The sequence below is a fragment of the Nilaparvata lugens genome, chromosome 9 (assembly GCF_014356525.2).
Source record: "Nilaparvata lugens isolate BPH chromosome 9, ASM1435652v1, whole genome shotgun sequence".
Lineage (NCBI taxonomy): Eukaryota > Metazoa > Arthropoda > Insecta > Hemiptera > Delphacidae > Nilaparvata > Nilaparvata lugens.
Genome location: NC_052512.1, coordinates 2,619,112 through 2,643,838, shown reverse-complemented (window position 1 = coordinate 2,643,838; position 24,727 = coordinate 2,619,112). Strand labels below are relative to the sequence as shown.

The following is a 24,727-nucleotide window of genomic DNA, read 5'->3' as shown; positions in this document are numbered from 1 at the left end:
ATTTTTAGATTCCTACAAGTTTATGTCTGAATCCTTGGAAGTATTGGTGCGTAATTTGGTAGAAAGTACAGACATGGAAAAGAAGTTGGGGAAAGAAAGTACATTGGAAAGAACTTCCTCCAATAGAATGTTTTCATAATGATTTAACGGACACACCTCTGACACGCGAAGAATATCAACATGCACAAAGAGTGTTCTCAACATTCAATATTTTCATTACCTTTCAACTCAATGCTCAAACATTAACTAAAGTTAATTAATTAATCATTACACTAACTTAATCTAAAAGAAAAAATGGAATTTTCTATTAATTTGGAATAATACTTTCAAATCGAATTCGCCTATTCAGATCATCTATTTGAAATGAATTTTCAAAATGCATTTCAAATAGCTGATGTGAAAAAGTCAAACACAAAATAATATTGATAAGAATGAATGGAATACCAATCCAGCCATGTGTACGATGCATTCATTCATACAAGACCTTGCAAGGTCGCGAATGAATGAAATGCATCACACCAGATGTGGCAGGCCAACGCCCTCACTTCACAACAAGGAAGGCAGAGCGTTGAGCCGACCTTGACACAGTGAGCGATCGGCCGATGTTGTCAGCTCATGCGCATGCTTGCGCGTGCGTACACACTTCATTCTATAAAACACATTTTAATTTTTCTTATCATATAGGTAAGAAATCACCTTGCTATGCTTTCAACGAAGGCTGTTTCAACAACCCCCACTCCTCCTACCTCTGTCACATGATCACACACCATATCAAATAACTAACTAACCTCTGATTTGCTGTGTCCTCCTTCCTCCTCCTTTGTCCACCTTTGTACTCTGTTCTCCTCCTCCTCCCCTCCGAGGACAAAAATTGTCCTCCGTTCTCCTCCTTTGTCCTCCTCCTCTGTCCTCCTCCTCCACTCGTTTAGCAGGGGAGAAAAAATGAGAGAGGAATCGGGAGAAGGGGAGAGAGGTCAATGTCAACACTCAATGTCACAATAACTTTCTTTATTTTTAAATTATTATACATACATCAAAGCATATCTATGGGCAAATCAAATACAGAAAGTAACTCTTTCCTTATTCCTACTGGGTGTATATTTAAAAACATCTAGCTTGATTCTAATTTTATAATTCAAATCTATGTTTGGCTTTTCAAATTCTTCCTCTAACCAATAGTTTGACACATACAATGCTTCCACATTTTCAAACTGTAGGATATACCGAGTATTGTTTCTATTGTACACTTCTTTTATTGCAATAATGACTAACTCTATACCTTGTGGTAACTCTTCCAATCTTTTACACTGTCCTACTTTTACTTTCCCTTTAATTTCCAGCATTGTGATGTTATTATACTGCTCCACTTCTTTTTGTGTGAAGGGAGTGTCTTCCAAGTTTTTCCATACATCTGACAGAAACTTGAGTGATTCTATTCTAGGAAATGTATGACCATTATAGCTTGTCATACCATTGACTGTAATTACACAAATTTTCTCTTCCCTTGGTAGACAAATAATTTCTTTTTTGTCAGTGTAAGGGATTACAAAATAACCCTCTTTCTTAAGGTCTTCTATTGCGTTGTATGCATTAATAAAAACATTTTTATGGCACCCCTTTACAAAGTAAACATTTTTCGAACCTTCCTTTTCTCCTAAAACACCTACATATGGAAATTTTCCTTTATTATTTACAGAAAATGCAGTCACATTGTACACTCCACTTAGATCAAAATTTCGCCAATGTGAATGGAAATATGGCTCAAGTTCCTCTCTCAAATTTTCTATTTCTTCCTCAAATTCTTCTAGCTGCTTATGCTGTTCCCTAAATGACTGTGTGGCTTCAAAAAACTCAACTTTCCTCCGTTTTAGATCAATTTCATCCAGTTCTAGCTTACACTTCTTGGCTGATAGCACTGTGATAGGAGACAAGGGCTGTATCTCTTTAACAGGGTATGGGAGAAGCTTACAAGTTATGTTTGCTCGTTTTCTTAAGACTTGTGGTATCAAGTTACCTGTTGCTACAAGGCCCAACTCATCTAGGTCAACAACTTTGGATATGGTAGAGAAAACTGTGGTTGACTTGGAGAAATATGTCTCACCACTCTTAATATAACACTTTTGTGAGAAACTGATATTATTCTTGTTTGATGGATCCTCAAAAATTTCTACATAATTTATAGGTAGTAGATTGAAACTGAATGCAGAAATAACATAAGAAATTATTTTATTTCTATGTTGTGGCTCAGTGGGGAGCTTTACTTGTACTCCAGTCAATTTCCTGGTATTGCTATTACCCCAGTAAACATACTGTAGAAGATCATTATAGACCAAACAACAACTATTTTTTAAATTATCTGTCAGTTTTCTCCACATTTTAGCCAAGGACACAGAATAAATTGGGGCATTTTGGAAATAATTTCTACTATCATTCAAGAGTGACAAGCTATCTTGAATAGGGTCAAAGATTTTGCTATTGTCTCTATTTGTTAAACTATAGTTATAGATTGTAGCTTCCAAACGTGTAATACCATGCATTTTAGCTGCATCAGAGGTAAAGGTTTCCTGTAATCTTGTATCTGGACAGGCAATAAAGTCTACAATATGGTTACCTAACTGCTTATTTACACCAGGGCTTGTGATTTGACATACAAACTTATTATAAATTTTTACCCTCACATTACTGTGTTATGTCCTGTCACACATTATTGTCACACACACATTATCACATTATTGTCCTGTGTTATGTCCAAGTCTAGTAGATAGAAGTGCTCCTTCCTCAGCTGCTCCAATAATCTCGGTAGTTCTTCTATCAATGTAGCAATTGGGACATCTGCAAGCTCCACTTTGTAAGGTATCCCCACTGGTTCCTGGTATTTTTGTTTCACTTCGTTGTAATTGTCATTACCAAGCACTTGTAGAATCTTTTGAGACATATCACTTCCACTGTCCAATAAGTAAGGTAGCTTTGCTTTGACTCCATGTTTAGCTGACACCATATTAGAGAATTTGCCTCTCAAATATAAGTTGAATGCACCACATATATCCTTTTTTAGAACAAAACGTCTCTTATCCATTGCCTCACAATCATGCAAAGCACAGATTTTCACAAGCATTATATTGTCACAAAAAGGTTCTGTAATAGGCACAAGATTTGAGTCATCCTGCACAAACAGTTCTTCCCCAGCAGTGTAATCAATATTTCCAATGTCTGTCACAAGGTTGTCATCACACAAGTTTTCTGATAGAAGCCACAAACCAAACCGCTCATTGGTAGGCTTGATTTTATTACCACAGAGCATAGGCACATTAAACACCTTAGAAGTATCCATGTTTACTCCACCGTTGACACTATCAAACTGAACGAATGCAGATCAATGCAGTGGTATTTATAGTAAGATAGTTGAGAAATGACGTCATACAGAATTATTGAAACAAGATTTGGATGCTGACAAAGACTGGTCATGTGATATGGTGTGTGATCATGTGACAGAGGTAGGAGGAGTGGGGGTCGTTGAAACAGCCTTCGTTGAAAGCATAGCAAGGTGATTTCTTACCTATATGATGATGTTGATTTGAGCACACCAAGTGATATAGGTCTGAGAATATCTATAAATATTTTTGGAATGCTTGTTCGTACTAAATTTACTAATAGATATTCTCGGAGAGCACACTTGACCAAAAAAAAAAAAAAAAAGCAATGCCCGCAGGTTTGTACAGCACACATAGAGGAAGAGGAATTTTAGAATTTGGAAATTCTTCTTCTTCTAAACTGTCGGGTGGAAAGCAAACCGGATTCACTTTAATCTGACAGTAGAAAGGGAAATTAATTTTTCCAACAGGGAAATTATTTTTTCCCTTTTTCCCTCAAAGAGAGAGAAAGGGAAATTATTTTTTCCCTCACTGAGAGAGAGGGAAAGATCACTCTCTCTCTTTTCAACCCCCTCGTCCTCACTGGGAGAGGGGAGATAAGATAAGGAGAGGGAGAGGGAGAGGGAGAGGGAGAAGGAGAAGGAGAGGGAGAGGGAGAGGGAGAGGAGAGGGAGAAGGAGAGGGAGAAGGAGAGGAGAGGGAGAAGGAGAGGGAGAAGGAGAGGGAGAGGGGGAGGAGAGGGGGAGTTTGCGCATGCGCAAACTCTAGAGGGGGAGGGGGAAGGGGGAGGGGGAGGGGGATTTGCGCAAAAATTTTTCCTTATTTCTCGGTAATTGCGCAAAAATTCTTCGCAGTAATCCCAATATTAGGCTACTCAATACGAATTGGCGTTGGGGAGCTGCTTGCTTTAACAATTGCATGATGTGGGATGTGATAACCACTCTTATCAGACTGATCGGTTATCAATGACATGTGTCCCTGTTTCAAATAGTCTTTCAATATTTCGTGATAGGCAACACGCGATGTAGAATCCAACTCCAAACGTCTTTCCAAATTCAAAAAACATCGTTTGGCAGAATTATACGAGTCACCCAAATTATCAGGGGGTTCCAACCATGACAATGAAACGATAAACCTCCCCGATTCAGTACGACAAACAGATGAAACGTAGTTATTCTCACAATCGACTTCTTGAGGTTTTAGCGGCCGTGTTGAGGCAGGGCACTCTTCCAATTCCCAAAATTTTTGAACCATTTTATCCAATGAAAGATTGCACACAACATGACTGCTCGTATCACACGACGACAACAAAACCGGAGCTCTTCCCATGAGGATATAACCCAAAAGACTGTCTATAGCTGTAATCTCATTCACCTTTCCCACCACACGATCAGACTTCAGCAAATGAGGTAACAATTCAGCACCAATAATCACATCAATTGTATTCGGTGAATAGAATTGTTCATCAGCCAATTGTAATCCACTCAAATGAGACAATTTAGACCTATCTATTTCACAAGAGGGCAACCGTTCAACAATACTCTCTACCACGAGAGACTCGACAGAGAAACAAATATCTGAGTCAATTCTAGATTGAAATGAGAAGCATGTACGTCCACGTACAACCGTCTCCTTTCCTCCAAAACCGTGAACAACAGTATTCAATTTACTAATTGGAAGATTCAATTTTTTACAAGCACTGGATGTAATAAAATGCAATTGAGAACCGCTATCCAACAAAACACGAAGTTCATGTAATCCACCAGATGAACTTTTCACTAACACCCTAGCAGTAGACAAAACGACAATGCTATTACTACCATTAGTAGCAGAATAACAGGTGACAGAAAGATTTTTCTCAACACTCACAGACTCTACACTACTTTTAGACTCATTCAACCCGAAATGTAACAATGTGTGGTGCATCTGGTTGCATAAAGAACACGTTTTATCACTCTTACAAGCTCTACTCGAATGAGTATCCTTCAGACAACGAAAGCAATACGAAATTTCCTTCACAAAAGCGTATCTTTCTCTAGGGGTCTGTTTCAGGAATAAAATGCAATCAACAAATTTATGACCCTTTTTTGAACAACACAGACAGCTCACACCTCTCTCAGCTTTATTGAGATCAGTTGACAATTCATGGCTGGGTGAATGAGTGACAAACACCTTTGAACTCGAATGAGAGTGAGTTTTGAAATTTTTGGAAGCAGACTGAGTCTTTTTTACAACGGAATTACTTGACAAATTCAACAATTTATTATCATCAAACGGCAAAGGTTTAACCTGTTTTTGTATAAAAGAGACCACCAAGTCATCATAAGATGGATCTATTACTGCCGCCTCAAATGCACGCCTTGTTACAGGATCTAACAGCTTCAATGCGTGATACAAGAAAATAATATCTGTAAGATTGACTCCCGAAAGCCGAGATTGGCACACAAAATTGATCAAGAATTGCAGTCAGACCACACCTACTTTCGACTTTAAGAGCCTCGAATTCAAAAATCTGTTTCAAATAGGCTTCGGTCTGAGATCTCGTGTCCTGATAACGAGTAACCAATGACGTCCATATATTTTGGTAATTGGCCCCAATGGGCGATACATGCTGAATAAGATTAGCCGCTTCACCACTTAATCGTGAGAATAAATACTGTATCTGCTGTTGATTGGTCAAAGATTCGTTATCATGGACTAAAACCTTGAACAACTCATAGAAACTGGCCCATTTCAATTGGTTCCCGTCTAAAGTCGGCAATTCTATACGCGGCAAATTAAGATCAGGATTCGATTGAGTAACTGCTGAAACTGTGGGTGATAAATATGCGCCTGATATCTATCAAAATAACTTTTCTGGTAGCACAATTAATAGAGGACCAGGTAGGCTGAGTCCTGAATACAACTCGTCCTACCAAAACAATAGGTAATGCGAATAATTGCAAAATCAAGTAGTGAATAATTGTTATTTTTATTGTTGAATTAATTGTGATGTAAGTTTCAAAATACATAAGTTGAATGTGATGCCAATTGTAAAGACTTTCAAATTGTAAAGAAACAAAATTGAAAAATAAAATGATTTTGTATTCAAAATTTTGAATATTATTCAATGTCCTGAAATGACAAACTCTTTGATTGCCTTTGTAGGCACAGCTCATAAGTAAGATAAATCTATATAAGTAAATGAACAATAGCAGTATGAATGATAATGAATGAATGAAAATAGATAAATGAATGAATAAGAATGGATGATATTACAAATTTATGATGAATATACAATTACTCAACCTGAGTATCTTGAGGATGTCGAAAGCTGTCGAAGATTGTAGGCATTTGTAAGAAATGCTCCGGCATCATCACCATACCGGCCAGAGAGTGGGAGGGTATACGTAACCCCAAAGTGGAATGCTAAATTGCACAGTCGACCAAGTGAGTGGGAGGGTATATGGAACCCCAAAGTGGATGCAATTTCGACTGTCAATAGAGACTGCAGACCTTTATCGGTAGATTCGATCGTAGGTAGAATTGTAGAACATATTCGGTAGCAGATTGATTCGAGAGATGTAGAGAGAGATTGATTGAGTTTCCCAAAATCCAAACTGTGGACAGAGGAAAAGAAAATACCCTACGGTAAGAAAATATGTTGACTGTAGCAACAGCGCTCTGAACTACACAGAGTTCAGTGTACAAAGAGTTTGAAAACAAGAATATGAAATAAAAATTTGTAGAAACATCAAGCAATCTTGATGATCTTGGATTTTTGCAGAAATGCAATGGAATCAAAATGCTAAATTGACATTTTTTAAAAAAGATTGAAATAGATGAACAATGTAAAATTGGAAAGAGCTTTAAACTAAATTCTTAAAATTGAGTTCAGGAAAGCGTGTTCAAATGGAAAGTGAGGTTACACCTACCAGAAGTTTGAGATTCAAACACAATCCGTGAAGACATACAAGTTGTTTGATTGAATTAGGCCAATATTTATCACAAATATGCCAATGAAACATGAAAGTACTGAATATTCAGCTGGAATAAATTCAAATTCGAAAATTGAAAACAAGAGCTGGCCAATTCCCACATTCCGGAATCGAGTTGAAACAAAGAAGCAGCACACCAGCGCCACACAAGCCGAGTGGAGCAAAACCTACCTACAATGATTTCCGCAAGTGAGAAATGCAAGAATAAAGATACAAAACACAAATACTGGGTGCGGCAGGAAGGGTGGATGTTTTTAGAACAGATAGTATTCTGATTTGAGTAGTCGGATTGGGCCAGCTGAAGTGAACATGTGTTCGGTAGATCATACCATTTTTTCTAGTCATTGTTTAATTGGCATCATGGATTCGTGGAATGTGCAACATCGTGTGTTTACTTACGACAGTTTTGTGCGTAATAATGAGAGTATCATTACAGTTCAGCGCGAGTTTCGTCGTCATTTCAATCTTGCGAGAAATGAAAATGTACCCACTCGTAACACCATTTTACGTTGGGTAAAATCATTTCGTTGAGTAGGAACAGTAATGAATAAACGACCACCAGGGGCTCATCGCACTGTACGCACTCCACAAAATGTGGAAAGAGTTCGGCAAGCCATACTCCGTAGTCCTAATCGATCTGCTAGGAGACATTCTTCTGAACTGAAGATCAGTGATCGGTCAGTAAGGCGTATTTTATATAAAGATCTAGGACTTCATCTCTACAAAATGGCCATGGTTCAACAATTGAATCCTGGCGATTAATTTTGCTCGAGAAATGGAGGCCATATTTGACCAAAATGAAAACATCATTTTGTTTACGACAGATGAAGCACATTTTCATTTGAATAGTACCGTTAATCAGCAGAACTATCGTTATTGGTCAGATGAAAATTCGAAATTAATGCATGAGAGACCATTACACAGTCCCAAGGTGACAGTTTGGTGTGCTGTGAGCAGTATATTTGTTATTGGTCCATACTTTTTTGAAGACGACAATGGGACCACTGTAACTGTAACCTCAGAACGTTATAGACAGATGTTCACTGAATTCTTCCCTCCTGAATTAAGAAGGAAACGTATTCCTATCCGGCAAGTATTGTTTCAGCAGGACGGGGCGACAGCTCACACAGCAAGAAATTCAATGGAAGCAATTCGGGCTGTTTTTCGTGGTCGCATCATTTCTCAGTTTGGTGACATTGATTGGCCTCCTCGTTCTCCAGACCTGTCCATGTGCGACTACTTCTTGTGGGGTTTCCTGAAGTCACGTGTTTACCAGCATAAACCACGTACACTTCAAGAACTAAAGGGAGCAATTCGTGAGGAATTCGAACAAATTGGCAGGGCAATGTTAGAAAGAGTACAATCCAACTTCCGAGAGCAGCTTGTAAAGTGCATTGCTGGAAACGGCCGTCACCTGTCAGATATTTTTTTCAAACATTAATTTTCTAAAATTGTAAAATAATGTGAATATTGTTCTGTAAATAAATGTTTTTTTATGCATAGGTAACGACATATTACTTTTTTGAAAATCGTTCATCCTTTCTGCCGCACCTTGTATTATTCAAAAGCAAGTGAAAAAGGACAAATTTGAAATTAATCAAATAATACTAGACAACAAATTGAAATTATTACAAAGATACAAATATTGAAAACAATGCAGACTAAATCTGCCAAACGTTGGCTATACTGGCAATGCGCTAAATTCAAAAATCAAGGATGATGCAAATTGAGTTTTAACATAGACTGGGCCCCGTTTTGCAATTAGAAGAATTGTAAAACAAAGAAGAAAGGAAAAAAATATGTTAAAGAGATTTGCATCATTCGCTATCATCTAATGGCAAAGTTGTAACACTAGCAATAGAACGTTTGAAAACACCAGAATCAGTTAGAACCTGGATGACTCTAACCTTGTCATCGGAGCCAGGGAAAACCTCTGTAATACGTCCAAGCTTCCAGAGTGTTGGTGGTGTCCCAGGATCCTTCAATAGCACAAGAGTGCCAACTTGAAGATTGGGTGATGAAGAAGACCATTTATGTCTTTTCTGAAGAGTAACTGAATATTCTTCAGACCATTGTTGCCAAAATTCCTTTGTGACTTCAGCAAGTCTATTCCAACGTGCAAGAAAATTCACATGTTTGAATTTCTGCTTATGAGAAGGCAAAGCATTGAGTGGGCGCACAATGAGAAAATGGCCAGGTGACAAAAATTGAAGATCAAGAGGGTCCTCAGACAATGGAACAATAGGTGAAGAATTCAAAATAGCTTCAACTTGAGCAGAAAGAGTACACATTTCTTCAAAATTCCAAATATGTTTGAAAGCAATAATTTTATATATACTCTTGAAATTTCTTATTCCTCTCTCCCACAGACCACCATGATGAGGAGCTCTTGGGGGAATGAAATTCCACTGAATGTGCAAAGATGCAGCTGAATTTTGAAGTATTTGTTGATTGCTAGGCAAGTTGAGGAAGTCACCTAACTCTTTGAGATCATTGTTTGCACCCACAAAAGTGGTAGCATTGTCTGAATATATATTCCTTGGAATACCTCGTCTTGAGATGAAACGGGTGAGAGCAGCCAGAAAGACTGAAGTGGACAGCTCTGATACTACTTCTATATGTACAGCACGAGTTATCATGCAAATGAAAAATGCAAAATAGGCTTTACCAAATGTCCGTGACTTTGGACCACCAATATGGAGACTAAAAGGTCCAACATAGTCTAGACCAACATTCATGAATGGAAAATCAATATTTACACGCACAGAGGGCAATTGACCCATCAATTGTGCCGCTTGAGTATGAGTGAAACGAAAACACTTGATACACTTTCGCAGAACATTCTTAACAGTACGCCTTGTTGATGGTATCCAGAACCGTTGTCTGATTGCAGCCATGGTTGCTTGCACACCAGCATGACACAATTTGTTATGATGATTAAAAATCAGTGCCTTGGTGAATTTGTGATTGGCAGGAAGCAATATCTGATGCTTGAAATCAAAATCAATATTAGCATTAGCTAAACGTCCTCCTACTCTTATGAGGCCATCAGAGTGAATGAACAAAGACAAAGAATGAAACTTACTGGAGGCATTCAACTCATCATTTGCACGTAAAATTTCCAACTCCTTGTGGAATGCTTCAGCTTGAATGGTCTTCAATAGATGAATTTCAGCATCTTCAATTTCATCAACTGAAAGGGCGTCAGTACGGCAATCAGCAACTTTCTGACGAATGTTATGCAAAAAACGCAGAACATAAGCAGTGACACGAATAATTTTAAAACTATTGGAAACACATTCAGAAATAATGGATAAAGGTGAAACAACTGCAGTATTTACAAGAACTGTATTGGGAGCTAGAATAGCTACATGAGAAGAGAATGACCTCCAACTATCAGTTGGATCAGCCAACCATGGGGGACCATGCCACCAGAGTTTGTTGTTTGCTAATTCACTAGGAATCATGCCACGAGAAATTAAATCAGCTGGATTGTGAGATGATTTCACATAGTTCCAGACATACTGTGAGGTAGATTCTTGGATTTCACCTACTCTCAATGAAACAAAAATTGACTTTCTGTCAGGAGGAGACTGCAACCACTTGCAGACAATTTGAGAATCTGACCAGAGAAAAACACCTGAAATAGTCAAATCAAGAGAATTCAAAGCACTTACAACTTTGTTAATGAGTCGTGATAATACTAAGGCACCACAAAGTTCCAAATTTTGTGACGTTATTCTTAATATTTAAATAACGATTTGCCTCCTGCTTGGCATCAGTCGGTAAAGCATGAGATATTTGATATAATCATATAATTAGGTCGTGGTTTTTTAATAGGATTCAGTCTCATAAAAATCTTTCTAGGCCTAGGTATGGGCTTCTCCTATAACTCTTGTAATTCAATAAAAATTAATATATATAAATATGATACTTATACTATAGTGTTGAGGAATAAAAATAAATTGCACACCATAAACATTTCATACATATATTAAACAAATAATGCAAAAAATAGATCGAGGCAAAAAATATATAAAGAGCGATAAAAAATATAATATAAAACTAGAACAATAATTGAAATCAGTAAAATATCACAGGCTAAACTTTATATTCTAGATTTATGGCACGAATCATTACCATGTGCCTTTATCTTAAAATCATATGCATTCTTTTGCATGTAGCTGCGATATACGCTTGCTAATACTTGTCGACTTGGACAATTCAATTAAAAAATATGTTCTTTAAGATCAACTTGATAAATTAGCCACTAATAATCCAAATATATATATATATATATTGAAATCTCTAGTACTTAGTAGATTTCTTTGTATTGAGAATATATTTTATCTCAGGGTGCAAGATTCGGCACCTGACGGAATAGGTAGAGCCATTCATCTAGTGAATTAGAGCTATAACAAACTATCGCAAATTATATTGCAAAAATTGAAGAGCATATTAATGTATTTTAATAGCCTAGATTTTATACTTCTTTGATCCAATGGAATTTTCTGAAATGTATTGATCTATATTTTTTCTTCAATAAAATACCTTTAATACTAATTTTACTTGCGCAAGTATTACTCTTATTAATTTCTTAATTTATAATAAAAACCCTTTCGACGAGCTAGCTTTGATTATTAGATTAATTCGAAGCACTAGGGCGCCCATCACTAATTCAATATTTATCACTCACGTGTCGAAAATCTTCTTGTAAGCCGCCGATGTCGATCCAACTCCATGTGGTCCTGGAATATGGTAGCCGGAATCGTCTCTTCCAAGGGGTTATAAATTTATTTGAAATTGAAAATGACTTCTGCTTTACAATAGCATCACGAAGTCTTTTAAGAAATTTAATAATTTGATTCAACTTCAACTTTTACAAATTTATTAGCAAGGTACTACGCTCTAAAATATTTGGGGTCCTCTCATGGTGGCATTTGGCTGGCGAGTGCTGGTTCTCCTTTTCTCAATTTCACAAATCTTATTTCCGATTTTCAAATTAACATAAAATTTGAATATCTTAGTCCTCCGCCATTTAGGCTCAAATAGATCGTACAAAAAATATCAAATTATTACTTAGGTTGTGCGATTAATAATTTCTTTGCCTTCGAGCCATATCGATAACATAGACTATACAATGTGTTAACACAAATCCAGTACATTTATATAAATATATAGAAATATTTTTGAATTGGCCTACAGTTGCCGCCTATTAACTGCCGTTTTGCTATTGGTGCATGCAAATTTTATTCGGTATTCATGCGCCTGGTACCTCCTATTTCCTGAATACACTTAATTATTTTTATTTGGTTTTTTGGTTATGCTCTCTACATGCTAGCTAATATTCTATACACTAATATTTATTTCATGCTACCTAATAATTAGCCACGTGATCATGTGTTTTTTCACATTGCATACTGTTTGATTGCAATAGAGCTCTGCCAAGGGGTTTTGGTCAGATTCTACGTTGCTCGATTTGATCGATCTCTAGGTCACCGATCCCTGAATACATATACCTAACCTCAATCTTCAAAATATTTTATATAATAATCTATTTATTAGCAACAAATTCCTTCAAATCCTTTTTAGGTTTTTGTACCGTTTAGCCAGAACAAGCTGATGCTATCTAATCTTAGTTATTATCTATTTGGCGATATTAGCCAGTTACTTTATTTTCAGACCTATTACTATTTCGGTTAGGGATTTTTATCTACCCAAATTCGATGCTTTACATGCGCCCCTGGGTTTGAATTCAAAATATTTGAGAATCACAATGTTTTTAATGAAAACCCACCCTTCAATACATCGATATATACTATACTTTATTTATAAATTATACTCTCAGACTTCTATCACAGTTCGCAGACATATCTGCTGCATCTCCTTTAGACTTCTATCAAATACAATAACAAATTCTCCTCCTCAACACACATAAAATATCATAAATATAATCTTCTAAACGCACTCCTCCTGACAACACTTAAACATAGTAATTTTTGAAATCGCCGCTCACAGGGCCGCCAACCTAACTACACACATTTCATGATTCTCACAATTGATTCCTTTTAGACAATAATTTCGATTTACAAAACTTCTGGGCTTATATCTTATAGTACTTCTTAGGTCTTAATATAAATAGTTTTCTATACATCAGGTACAATACTTTTCTTTTGCTAATGACTCTTTGGTTTTTTGGTAGCTTGCATTCACTTTAGGTTTTTTCAGGTAACAAACGTGGCATAACTAAAGGTAATAAATATAAAACATATAAACAAATATACCAACATTAATAAATATGATAAATAACAATAATAGATAACTTTTTGGGTATAGTACTTCTTTTTATAATCATGTGTTTAACAGACGTTACATTCATTTGATTCTGGTGGCTTTGGCCAGCTGACTGTTGGTTCTACGTTTTACATTGCTTACGTCAGAACTGGTTGTTGAGTCTTGCCAAGTAACCTAGCTTCTACATTTTTCCTCTTTAAAGGTAATTAACAATTCTTAAATATTTTATCCCCGCTTGTGTCCTTTTTTATTTGATGTAACTAATTTAATTACATATTTAAAAATTACTCCCTTGCTTGTTGCAGGTTTTGATAGTTGGAAGGAAACGAAAAATCTGATTTGTTGACACGAGGTGGCCTCACCAATATTAAATTTATTACGAAAGGTTAGTAATTGGCTTGATAGTGGTGTTTTCTTTGATTGCTTATCGTATTTATTTCAAATTCGATGATATTGCATGTAGAAATGTTGTGATTTACTTGCATCTTCTTGCATTCTCTTTTTTAATCTCCTGCATCATATTGTCCATTGTGTTTTGTAACATAATATTGAACATACTGCTAGTTTGTTCCATTATTACCTTTTGAAACGGATCTAACTCTGTGACTGAAAATATACTTTGTTTGCCCAGGTGTGACTCGGCCTCCGGCGATGCGGGTTCTGCAGGCTGCTCCTCGCCCCCTTCAAAGTTGATCTCTGCTATCCGTTGATTCAATGGTGTGTCAGCGGCGTCGATTCGAGTGGATGATAGAGGTTGCAGACCTTGTGGATCGAAGACTATCGACCCAACGCTTCCTGGTTCCCTTTCTCGTGGCGTATTGGCATCTACCGTGGTGGGGTTTGATGTGCTTGGAGTCGACAAAGTGGGATCTGTGCAACCGCCATACATATATGAAACTTCAGAGTTTGCGGGAGTGTGATTCATTGTGTCAAATATGATAAATGCTAATTAAAAAAGTGATAAAATGATAAGCAAAAATGCTTAAAAAAGAGACACAAACCGGGACTTACAGTGAAACAGTGATGTGCAAAGTGTTTGGATACTCAAAGACAAGGTATTTATACTTAAGTTTTTTTTTATAATGCTCTAGCGCCCCCAATGTTTTGTTTTACTTCTTGGCTAGTTTACAGGCTGTGACTTATTTTCCAACCGGCTTAAACACATAATATATTTTTGACTAGAAAGTAATAGCAGTTTAGGCTTATAAAATATAATCTCTCTCTATAAACATGTATTTTTTACAGTACTAATAATATAAAATTTTCTTTAAAACATATAATTTCTCTTTATTTAAAGCTATTGATTCCCCAAAAAGTAATACAAATTTTACTTCGCCAGTTTTCCTCAATACTCGTATAAGTTATCTATAATTTTCAATATGGTTATTGACTTAATTTCAAATAATTATTCAATGAGCTCGGCTCTCATCATCAGTCCCACGTTGGTACAGCATGTTTCTGTGACGTTATTCTTAATATTTAAATAACGATTTGCCTCCTGCTTGGCATCAGTCGGTAAAGCATGAGATATTTGATATAATCATATAATTAGGTCGTGGTTTTTTAATAGGATTCAGTCTCATAAAAATCTTTCTAGGCCTAGGTATGGGCTTCTCCTATAACTCTTGTAATTCAATAAAAATTAATATATATAAATATGATACTTATACTATAGTGTTGAGGAATAAAAATAAATTGCACACCATAAACATTTCATACATATATTAAACAAATAATGCAAAAAATAGATCGAGGCAAAAAATATATAAAGAGTGATAAAAAATATAATATAAAACTAGAACAATAATTGAAATCAGTAAAATATCACAGGCTAAACTTTATATTCTAGATTTATGGCACGAATCATTACCATGTGCCTTTATCTTAAAATCATATGCATTCTTTTGCATGTAGCTGCGATATACGCTTGCTAATACTTGTCGACTTGGACAATTCAATTAAAAAATATGTTCTTTAAGATCAACTTGATAAATTAGCCACTAATAATCCAAATATATATATATATTAAAATCTCTAGTACTTAGTAGATTTCTTTGTATTGAGAATATATTTTATCTCAGGGTGCAAGATTCGGCACCTGACGGAATAGGTAGAGCCATTCATCTAGTGAATTAGAGCTATAACAAACTATCGCAAATTATATTGCAAAAATTGAAGAGCATATTAATGTATTTTAATAGCCTAGATTTTATACTTCTTTGATCCAATGGAATTTTCTGAAATGTATTGATCTATATTTTTTCTTCAATAAAATACCTTTAATACTAATTTTACTTGCGCAAGTATTACTCTTATTAATTTCTTAATTTATAATAAAAACCCTTTCGACGAGCTAGCTTTGATTATTAGATTAATTCGAAGCACTAGGGCGCCCATCACTAATTCAATATTTATCACTCACGTGTCGAAAATCTTCTTGTAAGCCGCCGATGTCGATCCAACTCCATGTGGTCCTGGAATATGGTAGCCGGAATCGTCTCTTCCAAGGGGTTATAAATTTATTTGAAATTGAAAATGACTTCTGCTTTACAATAGCATCACGAAGTCTTTTAAGAAATTTAATAATTTGATTCAACTTTAACTTTTACAAATTTATTAGCAAGGTACTACGCTCTAAAATATTTGGGGTCCTCTCATGGTGGCATTTGGCTGGCGAGTGCTGGTTCTCCTTTTCTCAATTTCACAAATCTTATTTCCGACTTTCAAATTAACATAAAATTTGAATATCTTAGTCCTCCGCCATTTAGGCTCAAATAGATCGTACAAAAAATATCAAATTATTACTTAGGTTGTGCGATTAATAATTTCTTTGCCTTCGAGCCATATCGATAACATAGACTATACAATGTGTTAACACAAATCCAGTACATTTATATAAATATATAGAAATATTTTTGAATTGGCCTACAGTTGCCGCCTATTAACTGCCGTTTTGCTATTGGTGCATGCAAATTTTATTCGGTATTCATGCGCCTGGTACCTCCTATTTCCTGAATACACTTAATTATTTTTATTTGGTTTTTTGGTTATGCTCTCTACATGCTAGCTAATATTCTATACACTAATATTTATTTCATGCTACCTAATAATTAGCCACGTGATCATGTGTTTTTTCACATTGCATACTGTTTGATTGCAATAGAGCTCTGCCAAGGGGTTTTGGTCAGATTCTACGTTGCTCGATTTGATCGATCTCTAGGTCACCGATCCCTGAATATATACCTAACCTCAATCTTCAAAATATTTTATATAATAATCTATTTATTAGCAACAAATTCCTTCAAATCCTTTTTAGGTTTTTGTACCGTTTAGCCAGAACAAGCTGATGCTATCTAATCTTAGTTATTATCTATTTGGCGATATTAGCCAGTTACTTTATTTTCAGACCTATTACTATTTCGGTTAGGGATTTTTATCTACCCAAATTCGATGCTTTACAATTTGGAATGGAGACAGGCTTGAGAGGTGCAACACGTGATTTTCCACAAAGAAGATGAGTTTGAACAACATTATTTTGGATGGTGCGTACATACACATAAGCTCCATAAGCAGTAGCGCTAGAATCAGAAAAACCATGAAGTTCAACTATGGAACATTGATCTTTTGATACTACACAACGTGGTATTGAAATGCTTGAAATTTTGGATAGTTCTTGTATGATCTGCAACCACTTCAGTAGCATGTCATTGGGCAGACTATCATCCCAATCAATTTTTGCAAGCCATAAATTTTGAAATAAGATTTTTGGAAGGATTATGATGGGACTAATGATTCCAAGTGGATCAAAAGTTGAAGCAATAACTGACAGAAACTCACGCTTTGTGAATGAAGTCTTTTCAGAAATTTTATCAATGTTAGAACAGATGGATAGACTATCAGAATTGGAATTCCACAGTAAACCTAGAGCTTTGGTTATTCCATTATCAGGATCTGAAATTGGTTTAACAATGGAAGTTTCTAGCAAATTGGATGGTAGTGAATTCAGTAACTCAGGGGAATTGGACATCCACTTCCTTAATTCAAAACATCCTTTATTCAAAGTGGTGAGCAATTGATGTGACAATTCCATGGCTTGTTCCAATGTAGATGCACCAGAGATTAGGTCATCAACATAAAATTTTTGATGAATTGAATGATACAATGGAGAATCAGGTGTTGATTCAAGTTCAGCAAGTAAATTCAAGGTTCTAGTGCTGAGATAAGATGCACAAGCTGTCCCATAAGTAACTGTGGCCAATTGGTATTCTTGAAGAGGTTTTGAAGTATCATCTCTCCAAAAAATACGATGCAAATTACGATCAGAAGGATCTAAAAGAATTTGGCGGTACATTTTAGTTATGTCCGCGATGAAAGCAAATGGTCGCATATGAAATCGTAGGACAATATCAAATAGGTCTGACTGAACAACAGGACCCTTGAAGATAACATCATCGAGAGAAATTCCGGTTGATGTTTTGGCGCTAGCATCAAACAGAACTCTTGTTTTGGTTGTAGTGGAGTCGGGCTTGAAGACAGCGTGATGTGGAATATAATAGACTTGTTCCTCAGGGGCTGGTGGCAGTACAGGATGCATGTGACCTAAATCTTCATATTCCTGCATAAATTCAACATATTGAAGTTTGAGCTCAGGTTCTTTAAGAAATCTTTTTTCCAATGAATGGAAACGTTTCATAGCTTGAGTCCTTGAATGACCAAGGGTGGCAAATGAATCCTTGCGAGGTAAGGACACTTGGAAACGACCATCCTCATGCCTGATGGTATTTTCTTTGTAGTGTGCTTCAACCCTAGCACACTCAGGAGAGATAGGAATAACTGAAGAGACTTCTTCCAGCTTCCAGAAGGTTTCCAACTGATTGGAGACTTCAGCTATGGAGACAAAATTGGTAACAAATTGATTAGATGATTTTTTGAGTGACACTGATTTAGGTAATTGACAAGAGCCAAAAACAATCCAGCCAAGTTTTGTATTTTGTAGGATTGGAACATCAGGTGACACAATAATTTGATTGCCAGTCATGATTGCGGCATAAACGTCAATACCCAATAGGATATCAATTTTCTTAGATTTATGAAAATTTGGATCTGCAAGTCGAATATTGCTTGGAATATTGTAATAGTTAAGATCAATTGTGACACGAGGAATACATGAGGCAAATTTCTCAACAACAATACATTCTTGTTGCATTGACCAAGTATGATCAGATGATTTTATTAATACTGAGTGAACAACTGTAGATTTGGCTTGCATACTGGACACTCCATTAATCAGATTAGTTACATGACGAGAAGGAAGAGCTAATCTATCAGCCAACTCTTGAGTGATGAGTGAACAATCACTTCCTGTGTCCATTAAAGCATTACATGCAATTAATTCACCATTTGAACTAACAACCAGAACCTCTGCGGTAGGTAATACTTGAACTGATGACTTATTATTAGAAATGATGGATAAAGCAGCATGTGAAACAACTGTTGTTTCTGAATTATCAGATTGTGAACTAACTGAATTTGATGCTGAAGATGAATGGGCACTAAAAACGGTGCACTCATTCTGAGACTGAATCACATTAGAAACAACATTCTTACCTCCTGAATTGCTAGTAAAGGAATCATGTAGAACAGTGTGATGTCGCTTATCACATTTTTGGCATCTCTTAGAAGAGCAGTTGTGATTGTCAGTGTAAGGATTAAGGCAATTGAAACACAACCCTTTCCTTTTGATCGCATCATAACGTTGATTGATGGGAATCTTTGAAAAATTGACACATTTGAAAATCCCATGAGATCGATCATTGCAAAATTGACAGGATACTGATGGCTGAAAATTATTCAGAGTATTATTTTGAGCAAAAGGACGAGTATTTTGCCTAACATTGGGTGCATTTGAAGTAGCTTGAGTAAAAACCTTTTGATTAGTTGGTGGATTTGAGGGGCTATGAGATGAAATAGCATCCATTACCTTACATTGATTTTCAAGAAATTCCCACAGTTTATCCATAGTAGGGATTTCATTTATTTCAATGCATTTTTCCCATTCGCGCAAGATATTAGAGTCAAGTTGAGAAGTGATTTTTTGCATGTAAAGTAAATCTTTAATTTGAACATCCAATTTGAGCGCTTCTAAAGCATTAATGTGACATTTACAGTGATCAATGAAAGCTCTAAGAGATTTGGAACAATTTTTCTTGAGTGCTGGGGGTGATTCAATACCTTGAATGTGGGTACTTGCAATTAATCTGGGGTTATTGTACCTCTGTGTAAGCAGATTCCATGCAAGCTCAAAGTTTCCATTCCCTGGAGGAATATTCTGAATGCGTGCAAGGGCTTCACCACTGAGAGCTTTGTGCAAATAATACAGCTTTGTAGCTGGAGCCAAAGTTTGGTTTTCAATAACCATATTGGAAAAGGTATCACGGAATTCAAGCCATGAATCAAAGGAACCTGAAAATTCTGGTAACGATACCATTGGTAATTGTAGACCTTGATAAATAGGCATAGTGGGTTGCAAAGGCAGAGAATTGACATTATTAGCAGTCACTGAAGCAGATGGCGATTGATTTGTTTTGATTACACTATTATGATCTACAGACCCCGGTGATTTGGGAACTGGAGAGGAGTTTGGTGACTGATGTTCCATTGCCGGTGCTTGAAATGTAGCAACTTGCCGCTGTGAATCATAATTTTTCAAAATTGTATTTACATTAGCAATTAACATTAAAAATTTTTCTGTGACAATTTGATGTTCATTGTCATCAATGTCATCTGAATCAAATTCCAGGCTTATCTCTTCATAACGCTCCTCAAAGTAGAGCAATTTTGTTTTGACTGCTAGTAGTTTTTGAAAATCATTTTCATCGTTGATTTTCAAATTGAAATATTCAGTATAAAGCCAAGATAGATTTTTAATGATGCCACTTCTCACAGTGAGAAGGCTGTTTCGTTTGCCTTTAGGAGGCATATTGAAAATTGGAACGATACCTCAATTGAAAATGTTCGACCTCCTCTTAAACTGGATGGCTACTGGTGTTGTATCCAATTGTTGGGAACAATGACATAAGTGCTTGGTTGAATGTATCAGTATGAGCAACTCCATACAAATATTAACTAGCATGCAAAGAGCATAAATAAAAAACCAAATAAAAATAATTTAATGTATTCAGGAAATAAGAGTTACCAGGCGCATGAATACCTAATAAAATTTGCATGCACCAATAGTAAAACGGCAGTTAATAGGCGGCAACTGTAGGCCAATTCAAAAATATTATATATATTTATATAATTGTAGTAGATTTTGTGTAAAAATTTGTGTAATCTATATTATCAATATGGCTCGAATGCAAAGAAATTATTAATCATATAATCTAAGCAATATTTTGGCATTCTTTGTAAGATCTATTTGAATTTAATGGCGGAGGATTGAGATATTTAAATTTTATGCTAATTTGAAAGTCGGAAAGAGGATCTGTAAAACTTGAGAAGGAAGAACCAGCACTCGCCAGCCAGATGCCACCATAAGAGGACCCCAAATATTTTAGAGCGAAGTACCTTATTAATAATTTTGTAAAAATTAAAGTTAAAGTAAATTATTAAATTTCTTAAAAGACTTCGTGATGCTATTGTGAAGCAGAAGTCATTTTTCATTTTAATTAAATTTATAACCCCTGGAGGAGACGATTCCGGCTACCATATTCCCGGACCGCATGGAGTTGGATCGACATCGGCGGCTTACAAGAAGATTTTCGACACGTGAGTGATTTAAATTTGAATTTAGTGATGGGCGCCCTAGTGCTTCGAAATAATCTGATGATCAAAGCTAGCTCGCCGAAAGGGTTATTATAAATTAAGAAATTAATAAGATTAATACTTGCGCAAGTAAAAATTAGTATTAAAGGTATTTAATTGAAAGAAAATATATAGATCAATATTTTAGAAATTTCTGTTTAATCAAAGAAGTACGAAATCTAGGCTATTAAAACATATGCATACAATATTTAATTTTTTGCAATACAATTTGCGATAATTTATCATAGTTCTAATTCACTAGATGAATGGCTCTACCTATTCCGTCAGGTGCCGAATCTTGCACCCTGAGATAAAAATATATATTCGATACAAATAAATCTACTAAATACTAGAGATTTTAATATATAGATATATTTGGATTATTAGTGGCTAATTTATCAAGCTGATCTTAGAGCACATATTTATGATTGAATTATCCAAGCCGACAAGTATTAGCAAGTACATGTCACAGCTACATGCCAAAGATTGCATATGATTTCAAGATAAAGGCACATGGTAATGATTCGTGCCATAAATCTAGAATATAAAGTTAGCCTGTGATATTTTTATTGATTTCAAATATTGTTCTATTTTTATATTATATTTTTTATCGCTCTATATATATTTTTTGCCTCGACTGATCTTTGCATTATTATGTAATATATGTGTAAAATTTTCATGGTGTGCAATTTATTTTATATTCCTCATCTCTATAGTATAAGTATCATTTATATATATATATTTATTATTATTGAATTACAAGAGTTATTGGAGAAGCCCATATCTAGGCCTATCAAGATTTTTTAAGACTGAATACTATTAGAAAACCACGCCCTATTATATTAAATCTCATGCTTTACCGACTGATGCCAAGCAGGAGGCTAATCGTTATTTTATATAAAGAATAACGTGACATAAATACATGTCGTGCCAACGTGGGACTGATGATGAGAGCCAAGCTCATTGAATAATTACTTGAAATTAGGTCAATAACCATAGTGAAAATTATAGATAACTTATACGAGTTGTGAGGAAAACTGGCGAAGGAATATTTGTATTACTTTTTGGGGAAACAAGAGCTTTAAATAGAGAGAAATTATATGTTTTAAAGAAAATTTTATATTATTAGTACTGTGAAAAATTACATGTTTATAGAGAGAGATTATATTTTATAAGCCTAAACTGCTATTACTTTCTAGTCAAAAATATATTAGGTGTTTAAGCCGGTTGGAAAATAAGTCGCAGCCTGTAAACTAGCCAAAATAAATCAACAAAACATTGAGGGCGCTAAAGCATTGTAAAAAACTTAAGTATAAATACCTGGTTGTAAGAGTATCCAAACACTTTACACATCACTGTTCACTGTAAGTCCCGGTTGTGTCTCTTTTTTAAGCATTTTCGCTTATCATTTTTATCACTGTTTAATTAGCATTTATCACATTTGACATAATGAATCACACTCCCGCAAACTCTGAAGTTTCATATATGTACGGCGGTTGCACAGATCCCACTTTGTCGACTCCGAGCACATCGAACCCCACCACGGTAGATGCCAATACGCCACGAGAAAGGGAACCAGGAAGCGTCGGGTCGATAGTCTTCGATCCACCAGGTCTGCAACCTCTATCCTCCACTCGAATCGACGCCGCTGACACACCCTTGAATCAACGGATAGTAGAGATCAACTTTGAAGGGGGCGAGGAGCAGTCTGCAGAACCCGCATCGCCGGAGGCCGAGTCACACCTGGGCAAACAAAGTATATTTTCAATCACAGAATTAGATCCGCTTCAAAAGGTACTAATGGAACAAACGAGTAGCACTTTCAACATTATGTTACAAAAAACAATGGATAGTATGATGCAGGAGATTAAAAAGGAGATTGCTACAGTAAAAGAGGAAAATAAACAGACAGTGGAACAGGGTATGAAAGAGACCACAGGCGCTATAAAATCAGTAGAACAACGGTTGGATAATATTGAAACTAAAGTAGAGAGTCATAGGGAAGAGTTAAAAGCAATGATAACCCTACAAAAAGAAAGTCAGGATAAAGTTACGGCAGGATTATCGGAAAGGTTAGATACGGTTACATGTGAACTCAATGAAAGGATAGACAACTTAAATACACAAATCACTACACCTATTCAGGATATAACAAATAACATTAAGGCCGATTGCCACCAAGAAATCCACAAACAAATTACCGTTGCCAATCAAAACTTAACAACTACAGTTGACAAAAATATTAGCAATATTAAAGAAATACAAAACAAACAGATTAATATGTCCACAAAAATGAACCAACTGCAAGGTAGCATCAATCAAAACACTGAAACCTGTAAAGCTTTAAATGGAACTCTACTAATTCAGAAATCCACTCTGACTCAACTAAATCAAGAAATAAACGCAAATAAAATTACACATAATAGTCAATGGCAGATCACACAGGAAAAAATAATAGCATTGGAAAATCATATTCAACAACAACCTCAAGGAATTCAAACAGACAACCTCAACGTACATAGTATATTACAAGGACTAGGAAAATTTGATAACACTGATCGCCATTTGCAACCTCAACCATTCATTGATCAGATAAAATTAGTACAAACTCTTGCACCTACCTCTTGGAATTTTTGGCGTCTCCGTTTGACTAATTTATTGATTGGCGAACCCCTGATGTTTTTTCGGAGTAGAGCCCATGAATTTACATCATTGGATGAGTTTGTCGCTGTCTTCCTGGAACAGTATTGGAGCAGAAGTAAACAGTTGGACGTGCTAGCAGACATCATATCATGCGATTTCAACCCTAACTTAGACGGTGCATGTACCACTTTCGTCACTGCCATACAGTTTAAAAATTCTCAACTGAGCGAGCCCATTAATGAATCGGCGTTAGCAAGCATTATTTTAAAGAAGCTACCGTATCAAGTTAGAATGGCACTCGCCACACAACCCATTACTGATTGTAAGCAGCTGATTAACCATTTATATGGCATACAGTCTGTAATGGCAATATCAACCCACCGCTCAGACCAGAGATACGCATCAAATCAGCATAATTCAAAATTTAATCCGCATAACAGCCAAAATTATGAACCGGTATCATATGATCGCTACCGATCTGCTCCCCAATTTGAACGCCGCTATGAGCACAGGCAAAATGGTAATTGGAATAAGGAAAAATTTCAAAATCGTACAACCAACCAATATGCCCAGCAGAGCAATCATAGGAATCACTATGATGGCCGTGATCGATTAAACTCACATAATAATAATACACAA

The 24,727-nt window shown here is 35.9% G+C and overlaps 2 protein-coding genes across 2 annotated transcripts; both read right to left on the bottom strand.

Annotated features, from left to right (window-relative positions):
• Positions 1-8,523: 8,523 nt before the first annotated feature.
• On the bottom strand, positions 8,524-17,756 carry LOC120353108. Its single transcript, XM_039435756.1, has 3 exons — positions 17,105-17,756; positions 10,434-11,075; positions 8,524-8,648 (listed from the first exon to the last, which is right to left on the bottom strand). The coding sequence occupies exons 1-3, from the start codon at positions 17,730-17,732 to the stop codon at positions 8,524-8,526; spliced, it is 1,395 nt and encodes a 464-aa protein (XP_039291690.1). The 5' UTR covers positions 17,733-17,756.
• Positions 17,757-18,215: 459 nt separating this feature from the next.
• Positions 18,216-20,139, bottom strand: LOC120353003. Its single transcript, XM_039435393.1, has 2 exons — positions 19,250-20,139; positions 18,216-18,529 (listed from the first exon to the last, which is right to left on the bottom strand). Exons 1-2 carry the CDS (start codon positions 19,454-19,456, stop codon positions 18,332-18,334), a joined length of 405 nt encoding a protein of 134 aa, XP_039291327.1. The 5' UTR covers positions 19,457-20,139; the 3' UTR covers positions 18,216-18,331.
• Between the last annotated feature and the right edge of the window lie 4,588 nt (positions 20,140-24,727).

Excerpts from the sequence above, each read along its gene's own strand:
- LOC120353003 (XM_039435393.1), bottom strand. The coding sequence starts at position 19,456 with ATGATCGATCTCATGGGATTTTCAAATGTGTCAATTTTTCAAAGATTC. Across the intron at positions 18,530-19,249 it reads CTTTACTAGCAATTCAGGAG|CTGAAGTCTCCAATCAGTTG; the intron begins GTAAGAATGTTG and ends TTGTCTCCATAG.
- LOC120353108 (XM_039435756.1), bottom strand. The coding sequence starts at position 17,732 with ATGGAATTGTCACATCAATTGCTCACCACTTTGAATAAAGGATGTTTT. Across the intron at positions 11,076-17,104 it reads CAAGCCTGTCTCCATTCCAA|ATTTGGAACTTTGTGGTGCC; the intron begins ATTGTAAAGCAT and ends TAACGTCACAAA. Across the intron at positions 8,649-10,433 it reads TGATGAGTTGAATGCCTCCA|TTCTTGAAGTGTACGTGGTT; the intron begins GTAAGTTTCATT and ends TGCTCCCTTTAG.